The 18,508-nt window shown below is 47.3% G+C and overlaps 1 protein-coding gene across 1 annotated transcript in view; it reads right to left on the bottom strand.

Annotated features, from left to right (window-relative positions):
* Nucleotides 1-18,508, bottom strand: part of TRIM62 (tripartite motif containing 62) — a 171,538-nt gene that overhangs the window by 102,509 nt on the left and 50,521 nt on the right. The window contains exon 2 of the mRNA XM_073656036.1: nt 12,013-12,421. Within this exon, the coding sequence (XP_073512137.1) occupies nt 12,013-12,420 (408 nt within the window). The 5' untranslated portion in view covers nt 12,421. The remainder of the gene's footprint in view (nt 1-12,012; nt 12,422-18,508) is intronic.

The following is an 18,508-nucleotide window of genomic DNA, read 5'->3' as shown; positions in this document are numbered from 1 at the left end:
CCTCTTACTCCTGTATTAGAGGTTCGGGTCATCCCATGTGTTCTCTCTTACACCTGTATTAGAGGGTCATCCCTTGTGTTCTCTCTTACACCTGTATTAGAGGGTCATCCCCTGTGTTCCCTCTCACACCTGTATTAGAGGGTCATCCCTTGTGTTCTCTCTTACACCTGTATTAGAGGGTCATCCCTTGTGCTCCCTCTTACACCTGTATTAGAGGGTAGTCCCTTGTGTTCTCTTACACCTGTATTAGAGGGTCATCCCTTGTGCTCCCTCTCACACCTCTATTAGAGGGTCATCCCTTGTGCTCCCTCTCACACCTCTATTAGAGGGTCATCCCTTCTGTTCACCCTTACACCTGTATTAGAGGGTCATCCATTGTGTTCTCTCTTACACCTGTATTAGAGGGTCATCCCTTCTGTTCTCTCTTACACCTGTATTAGAGGGTCATCCCTTGTGTTCTCCCTTACACCTGTATTAGAGGGTCATCCTGTGTGTTCTCCCTTACACCTGTATTAGAGGGTCATCCCCTGTGTTCTCCCTTACACCAGTACTAGAGGGTCATCCCTTGGCCCGCTCTCACACCAGTACTAGAGGGTCATCCCTTGTGCTCTCTCTTACACCTGCATTAGAGGGTCATCCCTTCTGTTCTCCCTTACACCTGTATTAGAGGGTCATCCCTTCTGTTCTCCCTTACACCTGTATTAGAGGGTCATCCCTTCTGTTCTCCCTTACACCTGTATTAGAGGGTCATTCCTTGTGTTCTCTCTTACACCAGTATTAGAGGTCATCCCTTGTGTTCTCTCTTACACCTGTATTAGAGGGTCATCCCTTGTGCTCCCTCTTATACCAGTATTAGAGGGTCATCCCTTGTGCTCTCTCTTACACCTGTATTAGAGGGTCATCCCTTGTGTTCTCCCTTACACCTGTATTAGAGGGTGATCCCTTGTGCTCTCTCTTACACCTGTATTAGAGTGTCATCCCTTGTGTTCCCTCTCACACCTGTATTAGAGGGTCATCCCTTGTGTTCTCCCTTACACCTGTATTAGAGGGTGATCCCTTGGTCCGCTCTCACACCAGTACTAGAGGGTCATCCCTTGGCCCGCTCTCACACCAGTACTAGAGGGTCATCGCTTGTGCTCTCTTACACCTGTATTAGAGGGTCATCCCTTCTGTTCTCCCTTACACCTGTATTAGAGGGTCATCCTTTCTGTTCTCCCTTACACCGGTATTAGAGGGTGATCCCTTGTGTTCCCTCTCACACCTGTAGTAGAGGGTCATTCCGTGTGTTCTCCCTTACAACTGTATTAGAGTGTCATCCCTTGTGTTCCCTCTCACACCAGTATTAGAAGGTCATCCCTTGTGCTCCCTCTCACACCTGTATTAGAGGGTCATCCCTTGTGCTCCCTCTCACACCTCTATTAGAGGGTCATCCCTTGTGCTCCCTCTCACACCTGTATTAGAGTGTCATCCCTTGTGCTCCCTCTCACACCTGTATTAGAGGGTCATCCCTTGTGCTCCCTCTCACACCTCTATTAGAGGGTCATCCCTTGTGCTCCCTCTCACACCTGTATTAGAGGGTCATCCCTTGTGCTCCCTCTCACACCTGTATTAGAGGGTCATCCCTTGTGTTCTCTCTTACACCTCTATTAGAGGGTCATCCCTTGTGTTCCCTCTCACACCAGTATTAGAGGGTCATCCCTTGTGCCCGCTCTCACACCTCTATTAGAGGGTCATCCCTTCTGTTCTCCCTTACAACTGTATTAGAGGGTCATCCCTTCTGTTCTCTCTTACACCTGTATTAGAGGGTCATCCCTTGTGTTCTCCCTTACACCTGTATTAGAGGGTCATCCCTTGTGTTCTCCCTTACACCTGTATTAGAGGGTCATCCCTTGTGTTCTCTCTTACACCTGTATTAGAGGGTCATATTTTCTGTTCTCCCTTACACCTGTATTAGAGGGTCATCCCTTGTGTTCTCTCTTACACCTGTATTAGAGGATCATCCCTTGTGTTCTCTCTTACACCTGTATTAGAGGGTCATCCCTTGTGTTCTCTCTTACACCTGTATTAGAGGATCATCCCTTGTGTGCTCTCTTACACCTGTATTAGAGGGTCATCCCTTGTGTTCTCTCTTACACCTGTTTTAGAGGGTCATCTCTTGTGTTCTCTCTTACACCTGTATTAGAGGATCATCCCTTGTGTGCTCTCTTACACATGTATTAGAGGGTCATCTCTTGTGTTCTCTCTTACACCTGTATTAGAGGATCATCCCTTGTGTTCTCTCTTACACCTGTATTAGAGGGTCATCCCTTGTGTTCTCTCTTACACCTGTTTTAGAGGGTCATCTCTTGTGTTCTCTCTTACACCTGTATTAGAGGATCATCCCTTGTGTGCTCTCTTACACCTGTATTAGAGGGTCATCTCTTGTGTTCTCTCTTACACCTGTATTAGAGGATCATCCCTTGTGCTCTCTTACACCTGTATTAGAGGGTCATCCCTTGTGTTCCTTCTACCACCGGTATTAGAGGGTCATCCCTTGTGTTCCCTCTCCCACCGGTATTAGAGGGTCATCCCTTGTGTTCTCTCTTACACCTGTATTAGAGGATCATCCCTTGTGTTCTCTCTTACACCTGTATTAGAGGGTCATCCCTTGTGCTCTCTTACACCTGTATTAGAGGGTCATCCCTTGTGTTCTCTCTTACACCAGTATTAGAAGGTCATCCCTTGTGTTCCCTCTCCCACCGGTATTAGAGGGTCATACTTTGTGCTCTCTCTTACACCTGTATTAGAGGGTCATCCCTTGTGTTCTCTCTTACACCTGTATTAGAGGGTCATCCCTTCTGTTCTCCCTTACGCCTGTATTAGAGGGTCATCCCCTGTGCTCTCCCTCACACCTGTAATAGAGGGTCATCCCTTGTGCTCCCTCTTACACTTGTATTAGAGGGTCATCCCTTGTGTTCTCTCTTACATCTGTACTAGAGGGTCATCCCTTGTGCTCCCTCTCACCCCTGTACTAGAGGGTCATCCCTTGTGTTCTCTCTTACACCTGTATTAGAGGGTCATCCATTGCGTTCTCTATTACACCTGTATTAGAGGGTCATCCCTTGTGTTCTCTCTTACACCTGTACTAGAGGGTCATCCCTTGTGTTCTCTCTTACACCTGTATTAGAGGGTCATCCCTTGTTTTCTCTCTTACACTTGTATTAGAGGTCATACCTTGTGTTCTCTCTCACACATGTATTAGAGGGTCATCCCTTGTGCTCCCTCTTACACCTGTATTAGAGGGTCATCCCTTGTGCTCCCTCTCACACCTGTATTAGAGGGTCATCCCTTGTGTTCCCTCTTACACCTGTATTAGAGGGTCATCCCATGTGTTCTCTCTTACACCTGTATTATAGGTCATCCCTTCTGTTCTCTCTTACACCTTTATTAGAGGGTCATCCCTTGTGTTCTCTCTCACACCTGTATTAGAGGGTCATCCCATGTGTTCTCACTTACACCTGTATTAGGGGGTCATCCCATGTGTTCTCTCTTACACCTGAATTAGAGGGTCATCCCTTGTGTTCTCTCTCACACCTGTATTAGAGGGTCATCCCTTGTTTTCTCTCTTACACTTGTATTAGAGGGTCATCCCTTGTGTTCTCTCTTACACATATATTAGAGGGTCATCCCTTGTGTTCTCTCTTACACTTGTATTAGAGGGACATCCCTTGTGTTCTCTCTCACACGTATTAGAGGGCCATCCCTTGTGCTCCCTCTTACACCTGTATTAGAAGGTCATCCCTTGTGTTCTCTCTTACACCTCTTTTAGAGGGTCATCCCTTGTGTTCTCTCTTACACCTCTATTAGAGGGTCATCCCTTGTGTTCTCTCTCACACCTGTATTAGAGGGTCATCCCTTGTGCTCCCTCTCACACCTGTATTAGAGAGTCATTCCTTGTGTTCTCCCTTACACCTGTATTATAGGTCATCCCTTGTGTTCTCTCTTACACCTGTATTAGAGGGTCATCCCATGTGTTCTCATTTACACCTGTATTAGGGGGTCATCCCATGTGTTCTCTTACACCTGTATTAGAGGGTCATCCCTTCTGTTGTCCCTTACACCTGTATTAGAGGGTCATATTTTCTGTTCTCCCTTACACCTGTATTAGAGGGTCATCCCTTGTGCCCCCTCTCACACCTGTACTAGAGGGTCATTACTTGTGTTCTCCCTTACACCTGTATTAGAGGGTCATCCCATGTGTTCTCTCTTACACCTATATTAGAGGGTCATCCCTTGTGCTCCCTCTTACACCTGTATTAGAAGGTCATCCCTTGTGTTCTCTCTTACACCTGTATTAGAAGGTCATCCCTTGTGTTCTCTCTTACACCTCTATTAGAGGGTCATCCCTTGTGTTCTCTCACACACCTGTATTAGAGGGTCATCCCTTGTGCTCCCTCTTACACCTGTATTAGAGGGTCATCACTTGTGCTCCCTCTTACACCTGTATTAGAGGGTCATCCCTTGTGTTCTCTCTTACACCTGTATTAGAGGGTCATCCCTTGTGTTCTCTCTCACACCTGTATTAGAGGGTCATCCCATGTGTTCTCACTTACACCTGTATTAGGGGGTCTTCCCTTGTGTTCCCTCTCACACCAGTATTAGAGGGTCATCCCTTCTGTTCTCTCTTACACCTATGTTAGAGGGTCATCCCTTGTGTTCTCCCTTACACCTGTAATAAAGGGTGATCCCTTGTGTTCCCTCTCACACCTGTATTAGAGGGTCATCCCTTGTGCTCCCTCTCACACCTGTATTAGAGGGTCATCCCTTGTGTTCCCTCTCACACCAGTATTAGAGGGTCATCCCTTGTGCTCCCTCTCACACCTGTATTAGAGGGTCATCCCTTCTGTTCTCTCTTACACCTATATTAGAGGGTCATCCCTTGTGTTCTCCCTTACACCTGTAATAAAGGGTGATCCCTTGTGTTCCCTCTCACACCTGTATTAGAGGGTCATCCCTTGTGCTCCCTCTCACACCTGTATTAGAGGGTCATCCCTTGTGTTCTCCCTTACACCTGTATTAGAGGGTCATCCCTTGTGGTCTCCCTTACACCTGTATTAGAGGGTCATCCCTTGTGCTCCCTCTCACACCAGTACTAGAGGGTCATCCATTGTGTTCTCTCTTACACCGGTATTAGAGGGTCATCCCTTCTGTTCTCCCTTACACCTGTATTAGAGGGTCATCCCTTCTGTTCTCCCTTACACCTGTATTAGAGGGTCATCCCTTGTGCCCCCTCTCACACCTGTACTAGAGGGTCATTCCTTGTGTTCTCCCTTACACCTGTATTAGAGGGTCATCCCTTGTGTTCTCTCTTACACCTATATTAGAGGGTCATCCTTTGTGCTCTCTTACACCTGTATTAGAGGGTCATCCCTTGTGTTCTCTCTTACACCTGTATTAGAGGGTCATCTCTTGTGTTCTCTCTTACACCAGTATTAGAGGATCATCCCTTGTGTTCTCTCTTACACCTGTATTAGAGGGTCATCCCATGTGTTCCCTCTTACACCTGTATTAGAGGGTCATCCCTTGTGCTCCCTCTTACTCCTGTATTAGAGGGTCATCCCATGTGTTCTCTCTTACACCTGTATTAGAGGGTCATCCCTTGTGCTCCCTCTTACTCCTGTATTAGAGGGTCATCCCTTGTGTTCTCTCTTACACATGTATTAGAGGTCATCCCTTGTGTTCTCTCTTACACATGTATTAGATGGTCATCCCTTGTGTTCTCTTTCACAACTGTATTAGAGGGTCATCCCTTGTGCTCCCTCTTACTCCTGTATTAGAGGGTCATCCCTTGTGTTCTCTCTTACACCTGTATTAGAGGGTCATCCCTTGTGTTCTCTCTTACACCTGTATTAGAGGATCATCCCTTGTGTGCTCTCTTACACCTGTATTAGAGGGTCATCCCTTGTGTTCTCTCTTACACCGGTATTAGAGGGTCATCCCTTGTGTTCCCTCTCCCACCGGTATTAGAGGGTCATCCCTTGTGTTCCCTCTCCCACCGGTATTAGAGGGTCATCCCTTGTGTTCTCTCTTACACCTGTATTAGAGGATCATCCCTTGTGTTCTCTCTTACACCTGTATTAGAGGGTCATCCCTTGTGTTCTCTCTTACACCTGTATTAGAGGATCATCCCTTGTGTGCTCTTACACCTGTATTAGAGGGTCATCCCTTGTGTTCTCTCTTACACCTGTATTAGAGGGTCATCTCTTGTGTTCTCTCTTACACCTGTATTAGAGGATCATCCCTTGTGTGCTCTCTTACACCTGTATTAGAGGGTCATCTCTTGTGTTCTCTCTTACACCTGTATTAGAGGATCATCCCTTCTGTTCTCTCTTACACCTGTATTAGAGGGTCATCCCTTGTGCTCTCTTACACCTGTATTAGAGGGTCATCCCTTGTGTTCTCTCTTACACCGGTATTAGAGGGTCATCCCTTGTGTTCCCTCTCCCACCGGTATTAGAGGGTCATCCTTTGTGCTCTCTCTTACGCCTGTATTAGAGGGTCATCCCCTGTGCTCTCCCTCACACCTGTAATAGAGGGTCATCCCTTGTGCTCCCTCTTACACTTGTATTAGAGGGTCATCCCTTGTGTTCTCTCTTACACCTGTATTAGAGGGTCATCCCTTGTGTTCTCTCTTACATCTGTATTAGAGGGTTATCCCCTGTGTTCTCTCTTACACCTGTATTAGAGGGTCATCCCTTGTGTTCTCTCTTACACCTGTACTAGAGGGTAATCCCTTGTGCTCCCTCTCACCCCTGTACTAGAGGGTCATCCCTTGTGTTCTCTCTTACACCTGTATTAGAGGGTCATCCCTTGCGTTCTCTATTACACCTGTATTAGAGGGTCATCCCTTGTGTTCTCTCTTACACCTGTATTAGAGGGTCATCCCTTGCGTTCTCTAATACACCTGTATTGGAGGGTCATCCCTTGTGTTCTCTCTCACACCTGTATTAGAGGGTCATCCCTTGTGCTCCCTCTCACACCTGTATTAGAGGGTCATCCCTTGTGCTCCCTATCACACCTGTATTAGAGGGTCATCCCTTGTGCTCCCTCTCACACCTGTATTAGAGAGTCATTCCTTGTGTTCTCCCTTACACCTGTATTAGAGGGTCATCCCATGTGTTCTCTCTTACACCTGTATTATAGGTCATCCCTTGTGTTCTCTCTTACACCTTTATTAGAGGGTCATCCCTTGTGTTCTCTCTCACACCTGTATTAGAGGGTCATCCCATGTGTTCTCACTTACACCTGTATTAGGGGGTCATCCCATGTGTTCTCTCTTACACCTGTACTAGAGGGTCATCCCTTGTGTTCCCTCTTACACCAGTATTAGAGGGTCATCCCTTGTGTTCTCTCTCACACCTGTATTAGAGGGTCATCCCTTGTTTTCTCTCTTACACTTGTATTAGAGGGTCATCCCTTGTGTTCTCTCTTACACATATATTAGAGGGTCATCCCTTGTGTTCTCTCTTACACTTGTATTAGAGGTCATACCTTGTGTTCTCTCTCACACATGTATTAGAGGTCATCCCTTGTGTTCTCTATTACACATGTATTAGAGGGTCATCCCTTGTGCTCCCGCTTACACCTGTATTAGAAGGTCATCCCTTGTGTTCTCTCTTACACTTGTATTAGAGGGTCATCCCTTGTGTTCTCTCTCACACCTGTATTAGAGGGTCATCCCTTGTGCTCCCTCTCACACCTGTATTAGAGAGTCATTCCTTGTGTTCTCCCTTACACCTGTATTATAGGTCATCCCTTGTGTTCTCTCTTACACCTATATTAGAGGGTCATCCCTTGTGCTCTCTCTCACACCTGTATTAGAGGGTCATCCCAGGTGTTCTCACTTACACCTGTATTAGGGGGTCATCCCATGTGTTCTCTCTTACACCTGTACTAGAGGGTCATCCCATGTGTCCTCTCTTACACCTGTATTAGAGGGTCGTGCCTTGCGTTCTCTCTTACACCTGTATTAGAGGGTCGTCCCTTGTGTTCTCTCTTACACCTGGATTAGAGGGTCATCCCTTGTGTTCTCTCTCACACCTGTATTAGAGGGTCATCCCTTGTGTTCCCTCTCACACCAGTATTAGAGGGTCATCCCTTGTGCCCCCTCTCACACCTGTATTAGAGGGTCATTCCTTGTGCTCCCTCTCACACCTCTATTCGAGGGTCATCCCTTGTGTTCTCCCTTACACCTGTATTAGATGGTCATCCCTTGTGATCTCCCTTACACCTGTATTAGAGGGTGATCCCTTGGTCCGCTCTCACACCAGTATTAGAGGGTCATCCCTTGTGCCCCCTCTCACACCTGTATTAGAGGGTCATCCCTTGTGCTCCCTCTCACACCTCTATTTGAGGGTCATCCCTTCTGTTCTCCCTTACACCTGTATTAGAGGGTCATCCCTTGTGCTCCCTCTTACTCCTGTATTAGAGGTTCGGGTCATCCCATGTGTTCTCTCTTACACCTGTATTAGAGGGTCATCCCTTCTGTTCTCCCTTACACCTGTATTAGAGGGTCATCCCTTGTGTTCTCTCTTACACCGGTATTAGAGGGTCATCCCTTGTGTTCCCTCTCCCACCGGTATTAGAGGGTCATCCCTTGTGTTCTCTTACACCTGTATTACAGGGTCATCCCTTGTGCTCCCTCTCACACCTGTATTAGAGGGTCATCCCTTGTGTTCTCTCTTACACCTGTATTAGAGGGTCATCCCTTGTGCTCCCTCTCTCACGTGTATTAGAGGGTCATCACCTGTGTTCTCTCTTACACCTGTATTAGAGCGTCATCCCTTGTGCTCCCTCTTATTCCTGTTTTAGAGGGTCATCCCATGTGTTCTCTCTTACACCTGTATTAGAGGGTCATCCCTTGTGTTCTCTCTTACACACGTATTAGAGGTCATCCCTTGTGTTCTCTTTCACACCTGTATTAGAGGGTCATTCCTTGTGTTCTCTCTTACACCTGTATTAGAGGATCATCCCTTGTGTTCTCTCTTACACCTGTATTAGAGGGTCATCCCTTGCGTTCCCTCTTACACCTGTATTAGAGGGTCATCCCTTGTGTTCTCTCTTACACCTGTATTAGAGGATCATCCCTTGTGCTCTCTCTTACACCTGTATTAGAGGGTCATCCCTTGTGTTCCCTCTCCCACCGGTATTAGAGGGTCATCCCTTGTGTTCTCTCTTACACCTCTATTAGAGGGTCATCCCTTCTGTTCTCCCTTACGCCTGTATTAGAGGGTCATCCCTTGAGCCCCCTCTCACACCTGTATTAGAAGGTCATCCCTTGTGTTCTCCCTTACACCTGTATTAGAGGGTCATCCCTTGTGTTCTCTCTTACACCTGTATTAGAGGGTCATCCCTTGTGTTCTCTCTTACACCTCTATTAGAGGGTCATCCCTTCTGTTCTCCCTTACACCTGTATTAGAGGGTCATCCCTTGTGCTCCCTCTTACACCTGTATTAGAGGGTCATCCCTTGTGTTCTCTCTTACACCTGTATTAGAGGGTGATCCCTTGTGTTCTCTCTTACATCTGTATTAGAGGGTTATCCCCTGTGTTCTCCCTTACACCTGTATTAGAGGGTCATCCCTTGTGTTCTCTCTTACACCTGTATTAGAGGGTCATCCCTTGCGTTCCCTCTTACACCTGTATTAGAGGGTCATCCCCTGTGTTCCCTCTCACACCTGTACTAGAGGGTCGTCCCCTGTGTTCCCTCTCACACCTGTATTAGAGGGTCATCCCTTGTGTTCTCTCTTACACCTGTATTAGAGGGTCATCCCTTGTGTTCTCACTTACACCTGTATTAGAGGGTCATCCCTTGTGTTCCCTCTCACACCTGTATTAGAGGGTCATCCCTTGCGTTCTCTAATACACCTGTATTAGAGGGTTATCCCTTCTGTTCTCTCTTACACCTGTATTAGAGGGTCATCCCTTGTGTTCTCACTTACACCTGTATTAGAGGGTCATCCCTTGTGTTCCCTCTCACACCTGTACTAGAGGGTCATCCCTTGTGTTCTCTTACACCTGTATTAGAGGGTCATCCCTTGTGTTCCCTCTCACACCTGTACTAGAGGGTCATCCCTTGTGTTCTCTCTTACACCTGTATTAGAGGGTCATCCCTTGTGTTCTCTCTTACACCTGTATTATAGGGTCATCCCTTGCGTTCTCTATTACACCTGTATTAAAGGGTCATCCCTTGTGTTCTCTCTTACACCTGTATTAGAGGCTCATCCCTTGTGCTCTCTCTTACACCTGTATTAGAGGGTCATCCCTTGTGCTCCCTCTCACACCTGTATTAGAGGGTCATCCCTTGCGTTCTCTATTACACCTGTATTAGAGGGTCATCCCTTGTGTGCTCTCTTACACCTGTATTAGAGGGTCATCTCTTGTGTTCTCTCTGACACCTGTATTAGAGGCTCATCCCTTGTGCTCTCTCTGACACCTGTATTAGAGGGTCATCCCTTGTGCTCCCTCTCACACCTGTATTAGAGGGTCATCCCTTGCGTTCTCTATTACACCTGTATTAGAGGGTCATCCCTTGTGCTCTCTCTTACACCTGTATTAGAGGGTCATCCCTTGTGCTCCCTCTCACACCTGTATTAGAGGGTCATCCCTTGCGTTCTCTATTACACCTGTATTAGAGGGTCATCCCTTGTGCTCTCTCTTACACCTGTATTAGAGGGTCATCCCTTGTGCTCCCTCTTACACCTGTATTAGAGGGTCATCCCGTGTGTTCTCTCTTACACCTGAATTAGAGGGTCATCCCTTGTGCTCCCTCTCACACCTGTATTAGAGGGTCATCCCTTGCGTTCTCTATTACACCTGTATTAAGAGGGTCATCCCTTGCGTTCTCTATTACACCTGTATTAGAGGGTCATCCCTTGTGTTCTCTCTCACACCTGTATTAGAGGGTCATCCCTTGTGTTCTCTCTCACACCTGTATTAGAGGGTCATCCCTTGTGTTTTCTCTTACGCCTGTATTAGAGGGTCATCCCTTGTGTTCTCCCTTACACCTGTATTAGAGGGTCATCCCTTGTGCTCTCTCTTACGCCTGTATTAGAGGGTCATACCTTGTGTTTTCTCTTACGCCTGTATTAGAGGGTCATCCCTTGTGTTCTCCCTTACACCTGTATTAGAGGGTCAGCCCTTGTGTTCTCTATTACACCTGTATTAGAGGGTCATCCCTTGTGTTCTCCCTTACACCTGTATTAGAGGGTCATCACTTGTGTTTTCCCTTACACCTGTATTAGAGGGTCATCCCTTGTGTTCTCTCTTACACCTGTATTAGAGGGTCATCCCTTGTGTTCTCTCTTACACCTGTATTAGAGGGTCATCCCTTGTGTTCTCTCTTACACCTGTATTAGAGGGTCATCCCTTGAGCCCCCTCTCACACCTGTATTAGAGGGTCATCCCTTGTGTTCTCTCTTACACCTGTATTAGAGGGTCATCACTTGTGTTTTCCCTTACACCTGTATTAGAGGGTCATCCCTTGTGTTCTCTATTACACATGTATTAGAGGGTCATCCCTTGTGTTCTCCCTTACGCCTGTATTAGAGGGTCATCCCTTGCGTTCTCTATTACACATGTATTAGAGGGTCATCCCTTGTGTTCTCCCTTACACCTGTATTAGAAGGTCATCCCTTGTGTTCTCTCTTACACCTGTATTAGAGGATCATCCCTTGTGTTCTCTCTTACACCTGTATTAGAGGATCATCCCTTGTGTTCTCTCTTACACCTGTATTAGAAGGTCATCCCTTGTGTTCTCTCTTACACCTGTATTAGAGGGTCATCACTTGTGTTCTCTATTACACATGTATTAGAGGGTCATCCCTTGTGTTCTCCCTTACACCTGTATTAGAGGGTCATCACTTGTGTTCTCTCTTACACCTGTATTAGAGGGTCATCCCTTGTGTTCTCTCTTACACCTGTATTAGAGGGTCATCCCTTGAGCCCCCTCTCTCTGTCCTTCGTGCACTTCTCACCTGCAGCTCCTCAAAGGCCTCGTCCACATTGGTGACCTGGTGCTGCTCATGCAGGGAGGGCTCGTCACAGAAGAAGCAGACGACGGCGCGGTCCGTCAGGCAGAAGAGCTTCACTTTGTCATGGTCCTTGCAGGGAAAGGAGCTTCTCTGGGCGCTGAGGATGGCGTCCAGGGGGAAGGCCGAGTACCTCTCCACAATGTTGGACAGCTTCAGGCTGGGGGACAGGGTGGGCTCTGAGAAGGTCCTCCGACACTCCGGACAGTCCAGGGGGCCGCCAGGCTTGTGCCGGCTCCAGTGCTCAGTGATGCATTTACGGCAGAAGTAATGTTCACAGCCGAAGCTGACGGGGTCCTGGTATATACTGAGACAGATGGAGCAGAGCAGCTCGTCCTTCAGGCAGCACGCCATCCTGGGGGCGCCAGAGAGCAGCACGTCAGCATGGAGGCCGCAACAAGACCACCCCAGAAAATGCACCGGCGGTCTACACCCCTGATGTACCCCCGACAAACACAGAGACAGATATTATAAGCCCTCCGCATCCTATCACAACAGCCCCCCGGTATAATGTCTAACCTGCCCCCGATGTATAATATGTAACCTGCCCCCGGTATATCACACCTGCCCCCGGTATATAATATGTAACCTGCCCCCGGTATATCACACCTGCCCCCGATATATAATATGTAACCTGCCCACGGTATATAACACCTGCCCCCGATATATAATATGTAACCTGCCCCCGGTATATCACACCTGACCCCCATATATAATATCTAACCTGCCCCCGGTATATCACACCAGCCCCCGATATATAATATGTAACCTGCCCCCGGTATATCACACCTGCCCCCGATATATAATATCTAACCTGCCCCCGGTATATCACACCAGCCCCCGATATATAATATGTAACCTGCCCCCGGTATATTGTCGGGGTAAAAGAGAATATATATATTTGTAACTTTTATATGTTTTTTTGCTAATGTACTAACCACCATTTTGTGTCTTATAACAATAAGCTTTCCTTGCTACGTAATACTCAAATCGAAATTTAAACTAAGACAGTTCCAGTGTTGCCAAGACTTATTTCAGAGAAACGAAACAAGATTATAAGCTGACGGCTGCAATATCTGCCCAGAGACTGAGATAAGGAGATGTGGACCAATCAGGAGTGGCCAGACACTGGACTTTCATTGTTTAACCCGCCCCGGACAACCCCTTTTCCCTCCCATTATGTAGTGTATTTAGATTTGTGTATGTAAAAATAAACGCAGAACATTGCTGAGGAGGTTGACTGTAGTAGTCTTCTGAGCTGCTCTGAGCTTGAACCAGCTTGTTGTCTGACTCATTCTTTGAATGGTTGACCCATGCTCATAGTTTGAATTTGGAGTGACTGGAGGACGAGTGGAATGTCATCACGACCCTCACAATATCACACCTGCCCCCGATGTATAATATGTAACCTGCTCCCGGTATATCACACCTGCCCCCGATGTATAATATGTAACCTGCCCCCGGTATATAATATGTAACCTGCCAGCGGTATATCACACCTGCCCCCGATATATAATATGTAACCTGCCCCCGGTATATCACACCTGCCCCCGATATATAATATGTAACCTGCCCCCGGTATATCACACCTGCCCCCGATATATAATATGTAACCTGCCCCCGGTATATCACACCTGCCCCCGATATATAATATGTAACCTGCCCCCGGTATATCACACCTGCCCCCGATATATAATATGTAACCTGCCCCCGGTATATCACACCTGCCCCCGATATATAATATGTAACCTGCCCCCGGTATATCACACCTGCCCCCGATATATAATATGTAACCTGCCCCCGGTATATCACACCTGCCCCCGATATATAATATGTAACCTGCCCCCGGTATATCACACCTGCCCCCCGATATATAATATGTAACCTGCCCACGGTATATCACACCTGCCCCCGATATATAATATGTAACCTGCCCCCGGTATATAACACCTGCCCCCGATATATAATATGTAACCTGTCCACGGTATATCACACCTGACCCCGATATATAATATGTAACCTGCCCCCGGTATATCACACCTGCCCCCGATATATAATATGTAACCTGCCCCCGGTATATCACACCTGCCCCCGATATATAATATGTAACCTGACCCCGGTATATCACACCTGCCCCCAATATATAATATGTAACCTGCCCCCGGTATATCACACCTGCCCCCGATATATAATATGTAACCTGCCCCCGGTATATCACACCTGCCCCCCGATATATAATATGTAACCTGCCCACGGTATATCACACCTGCCCCCGATATATAATATGTAACCTGCCCCCGGTATATAACACCTGCCCCCGATATATAATATGTAACCTGCCCACGGTATATCACACCTGCCCCCCGATATATAATATGTAACCTGCCCACGGTATATCACACCTGCCCCCGATATATAATATGTAACCTGCCCCCGGTATATCACACCTGCCCCCGATATATAATATGTAACCTGCCCCCGGTATATCACACCTGACCCCGATATATAATATGTAACCTGCCCCCGGTATATCACACCTGCCCCCGATATATAATATGTAACCTGCCCCCGGTATATCACACCTGCCCCCGATATATAATATGTAACCTGCCCCCGGTATATCACACCTGCCCCCGATATATAATATGTAACCTGCCCCCGGTATATCACACCTGCCCACCGATATATAATATGTAACCTGCCCCCAGTATATCACACCTGACCCCGATATATAATATGTAACCTGCCCCCGGTATATCACTCCTGCCCCCGATATATAATATGTAACCTGCCCCCGGTATATCACACCTGACCCCCATATATAATATCTAACCTGCCCCCGGTATATCACACCTGCCCCCCGATATATAATATGTAACCTGCCCCCGGTATATCACACCTGCCCCCGATATATAATATGTAACCTGCCCCCGGTATATCACACCTGCCCCCGATATATAATATGTAACCTGCCCTCGGTATATCACACCTGCCCCCGATATATAATATGTAACCTGCCCCCGGTATATCACATCTGACCCCGATATATAATATGTAACCTGCCCCCGGTATATCACACCTGCCCCCGATATATAATATGTAACCTGCCCCCGGTATATCACACCTGACCCCGATATATAATATGTAACCTGCCCCCGGTATATCACACCTGACCCCCATATATAATATCTAACCTGCCCCCGATATATAATATGTAACCTGCCCCCGATATATAATATGTAACCTGCCCCCGGTATATCACACCTGCCCCCGATATATAATATGTAACCTGCCCCCGGTATATCACACCTGCCCCCGATATATAATATGTAACCTGCCCCCGGTATATCACACCTGCCCCCGATATATAATATGTAACCTGCCCCCGGTATATCACACCTGCCCCCGATATATAATATGTAACCTGCCCCCGGTATATCACACCTGACCCCGATATATAATATGTAACCTGCCCCCGGTATATCACACCTGACCCCCATATATAATATCTAACCTGCCCCCGGTATATCACACCTGCCCCCCGATATATAATATGTAACCTGCCCCCGGTATATCACACCTGCCCCCGGTATATAATATGTAACCTGCCCCCGGTATATCACACCTGACCCCCATATATAATATCTAACCTGCCCCCGGTATATCACACCTGCCCCCGGTATATCACACCTGACCCCCGATATATAATATGTAACCTGCCCCCGGTATATCACACCTGCCCGCGATATATAATATGTAACCTGCCCCCGGTATATCACACCTGCCCCCGATATATAATATGTAACCTGCCCCCGGTATATCACACCTGCCCCCGATATAGAATATGTAACCTGCCCCGGGTATATAATATGTAACCTGCCCCCTGTATATCACACCTGACCCCCGATATATAATATGTCACCTGCCCCCTGTATATCACACCTGACCCCGATGTATAATATGTAACCTGCCCCCGGTATATCACACCTGCCCCCGGAATATAATATGTAACCTGCCCCCGGTATATCACACCTGCCCCCGATATATAATATGTAACCTGCCCCCGATATATAATATGTAACCTGCCCCCGGTATATAATATGTAACCTGCCCCCTGTATATCACACCTGACCCCCGATATATAATATGTCACCTGCCCCCTGTATATCACACCTGACCCCGATGTATAATATGTAACCTGCCCCCGGTATATCACACCTGCCCCCGGTATATAATATGTAACCTGCCCCCGGTATATCACACCTGCCCCCGGTGTATAATATGTAATCTTCCCCCGGTATATAATATGTAACCTGCCCCCGGTATATAATATGTAACCTGCCCCCGGTATATAATATGTAACCTGCCCCCAGTATATCACACCTGCCCCCGGTATATAATATGTAACCTGCCCCCGGTATATAACACCTGACCCCGATGTATAATATGTAACCTGCCCCCGGTATATCACACCTGCCCCGGTATATAATATGTAACCTGCCCCCGGTATATCACACCTGCCCCCGATATATAATATGTAACCCGCCCCCGGTATATCACCCCTGCCCCCGATATATAATATGTAACCTGCCCCCGGTATATCACCCCTGACCCCCGATGTATAATATGTAACCTGCCCCCGGTATATCACACCTGCCCCCGATATATAATATGTAACCTGCCCCCGGTATATCACACCTGCCCCCGGTATATCACACCAGATCCTCGATATATAATATGTAACCTGCCCCCGGTATATCACACCTGCCCCCGGTGTATAATATGTAACCTGCCCCCGGTATATCACACCTGCCCCCGATATATAATATGTAACCTGCCCCCGATATATAATATGTAACCTGCCCCCGGTATATCACATCTGCCCCCGATATATAATATGTAACCAGCCCCCGGTATATCACACCTGCCCCCCGTATATAATATCTAACCTGCCCCCGGTATATCACACCTGCCCCCGATATATAATATGTAACCTGCCCCCGGTATATCACACCTGACCCCCGATATATAATATGTAACTTGCCCCTGATATATCACACCTGCCCCCCGATATATAATATTTAACCTGCCCACGGTATATCACACCTGCCCCCGATATATAATATGTAACCTGCCCACGGTATATCACACCTGCCCCCGATATATAATATGTAACCTGCCCCCTGTATATCACACCTGCCCCCGATATATAATATGAAACCTGCCCCCGGTATATCACACCTGAACCCCGATGTATAATATGTAACCTGCCCCCTGTATATCACACCTGCCCCCGATATATAATATGTAACCTGCTCCCGGTATATCACATCTGCCCCCGATATATAATATGTAACCAGGCCCCGGTATATCACACCTTCCCCCCGACATATAATATGTAACCTGCCCCCGGTATATCACATCTGCCCCCGATATATAATATGTAACCAGCCCCCGGTATATCACACCTGATCCCGATATATAATATGTAACCTGTCCCCGGTATATCACACCTGCCCCCGATATATAATATGTAACCTGCCCCCGGTATATCACACCTGCCCCCGATATATAATATGTAACCTGCCCCCGGTATATCACACCTGCCCCCGATGTATAATATGTAACCTGCCCCCGGTATATCACACCTGACCCCCGATATATAATATGTAACCTGCCCCCGGTATATCACACCTGCCCCCGATATATAATATGTAACTTGCCCCCGGTATATCACACCTGCCCCCGATATATAATATGTAACCTGCCCCCGATATATCACACCTGCCCCCGATATAAAATATGTAACCTGCCCCGGTATATCACACCTGCCCCCGATATATAATATGTAACCTGCCCCCGGTATATCACACCTGACCCACGATATATAATATGTAACCTGCCCCCGGTATATCACACCTGCCCCCGATATATAATATGTAACCTGCCCCGGTATATCACACCTGCCCCCCGATATATAATATGTAACCTGCCCAAGGTATATCACACCTGACCCCGATATATAATATGTAACCTGCCCCCGATATATCACACCTGCCCCCGATATATAACATGTAACCTGCCTAGGTATATCACACCTGCCCCCGATATATAATATGTAACCTGCCCCCGGTATATCACACCTGACCCACGATATATAAAATGTAACCTGCCCCCGGTATATCACACCTGCCCCTCATATATAATATGTAACCTGCCCCCGGTATATCACACCTGACCCCGATATATAATATGTTACCTGCCCCCGGTATATCACACCTGCCCCTCATATATAATATGTAACCTGCCCCCGGTATATCACACCTGCACCCAATATATAATATGTAACCTGCCCACGGTATATCACACCAGCCCCCAATATATAATATGTAACCTGCCCCCGGTATATCACACCTGCCCCCAATGTATAATATGTAACCTG

This window comes from Phyllobates terribilis, unplaced genomic scaffold (genome assembly GCF_046119375.1).
Source record: "Phyllobates terribilis strain yellow unplaced genomic scaffold, ASM4611937v1 Scaffold_12__6_contigs__length_324123572, whole genome shotgun sequence".
NCBI lineage: Eukaryota > Metazoa > Chordata > Amphibia > Anura > Dendrobatidae > Phyllobates > Phyllobates terribilis.
The sequence above is the reverse complement of the archived record's forward strand: the minus strand, read 5'-3'. Positions and strand labels throughout refer to the sequence as shown.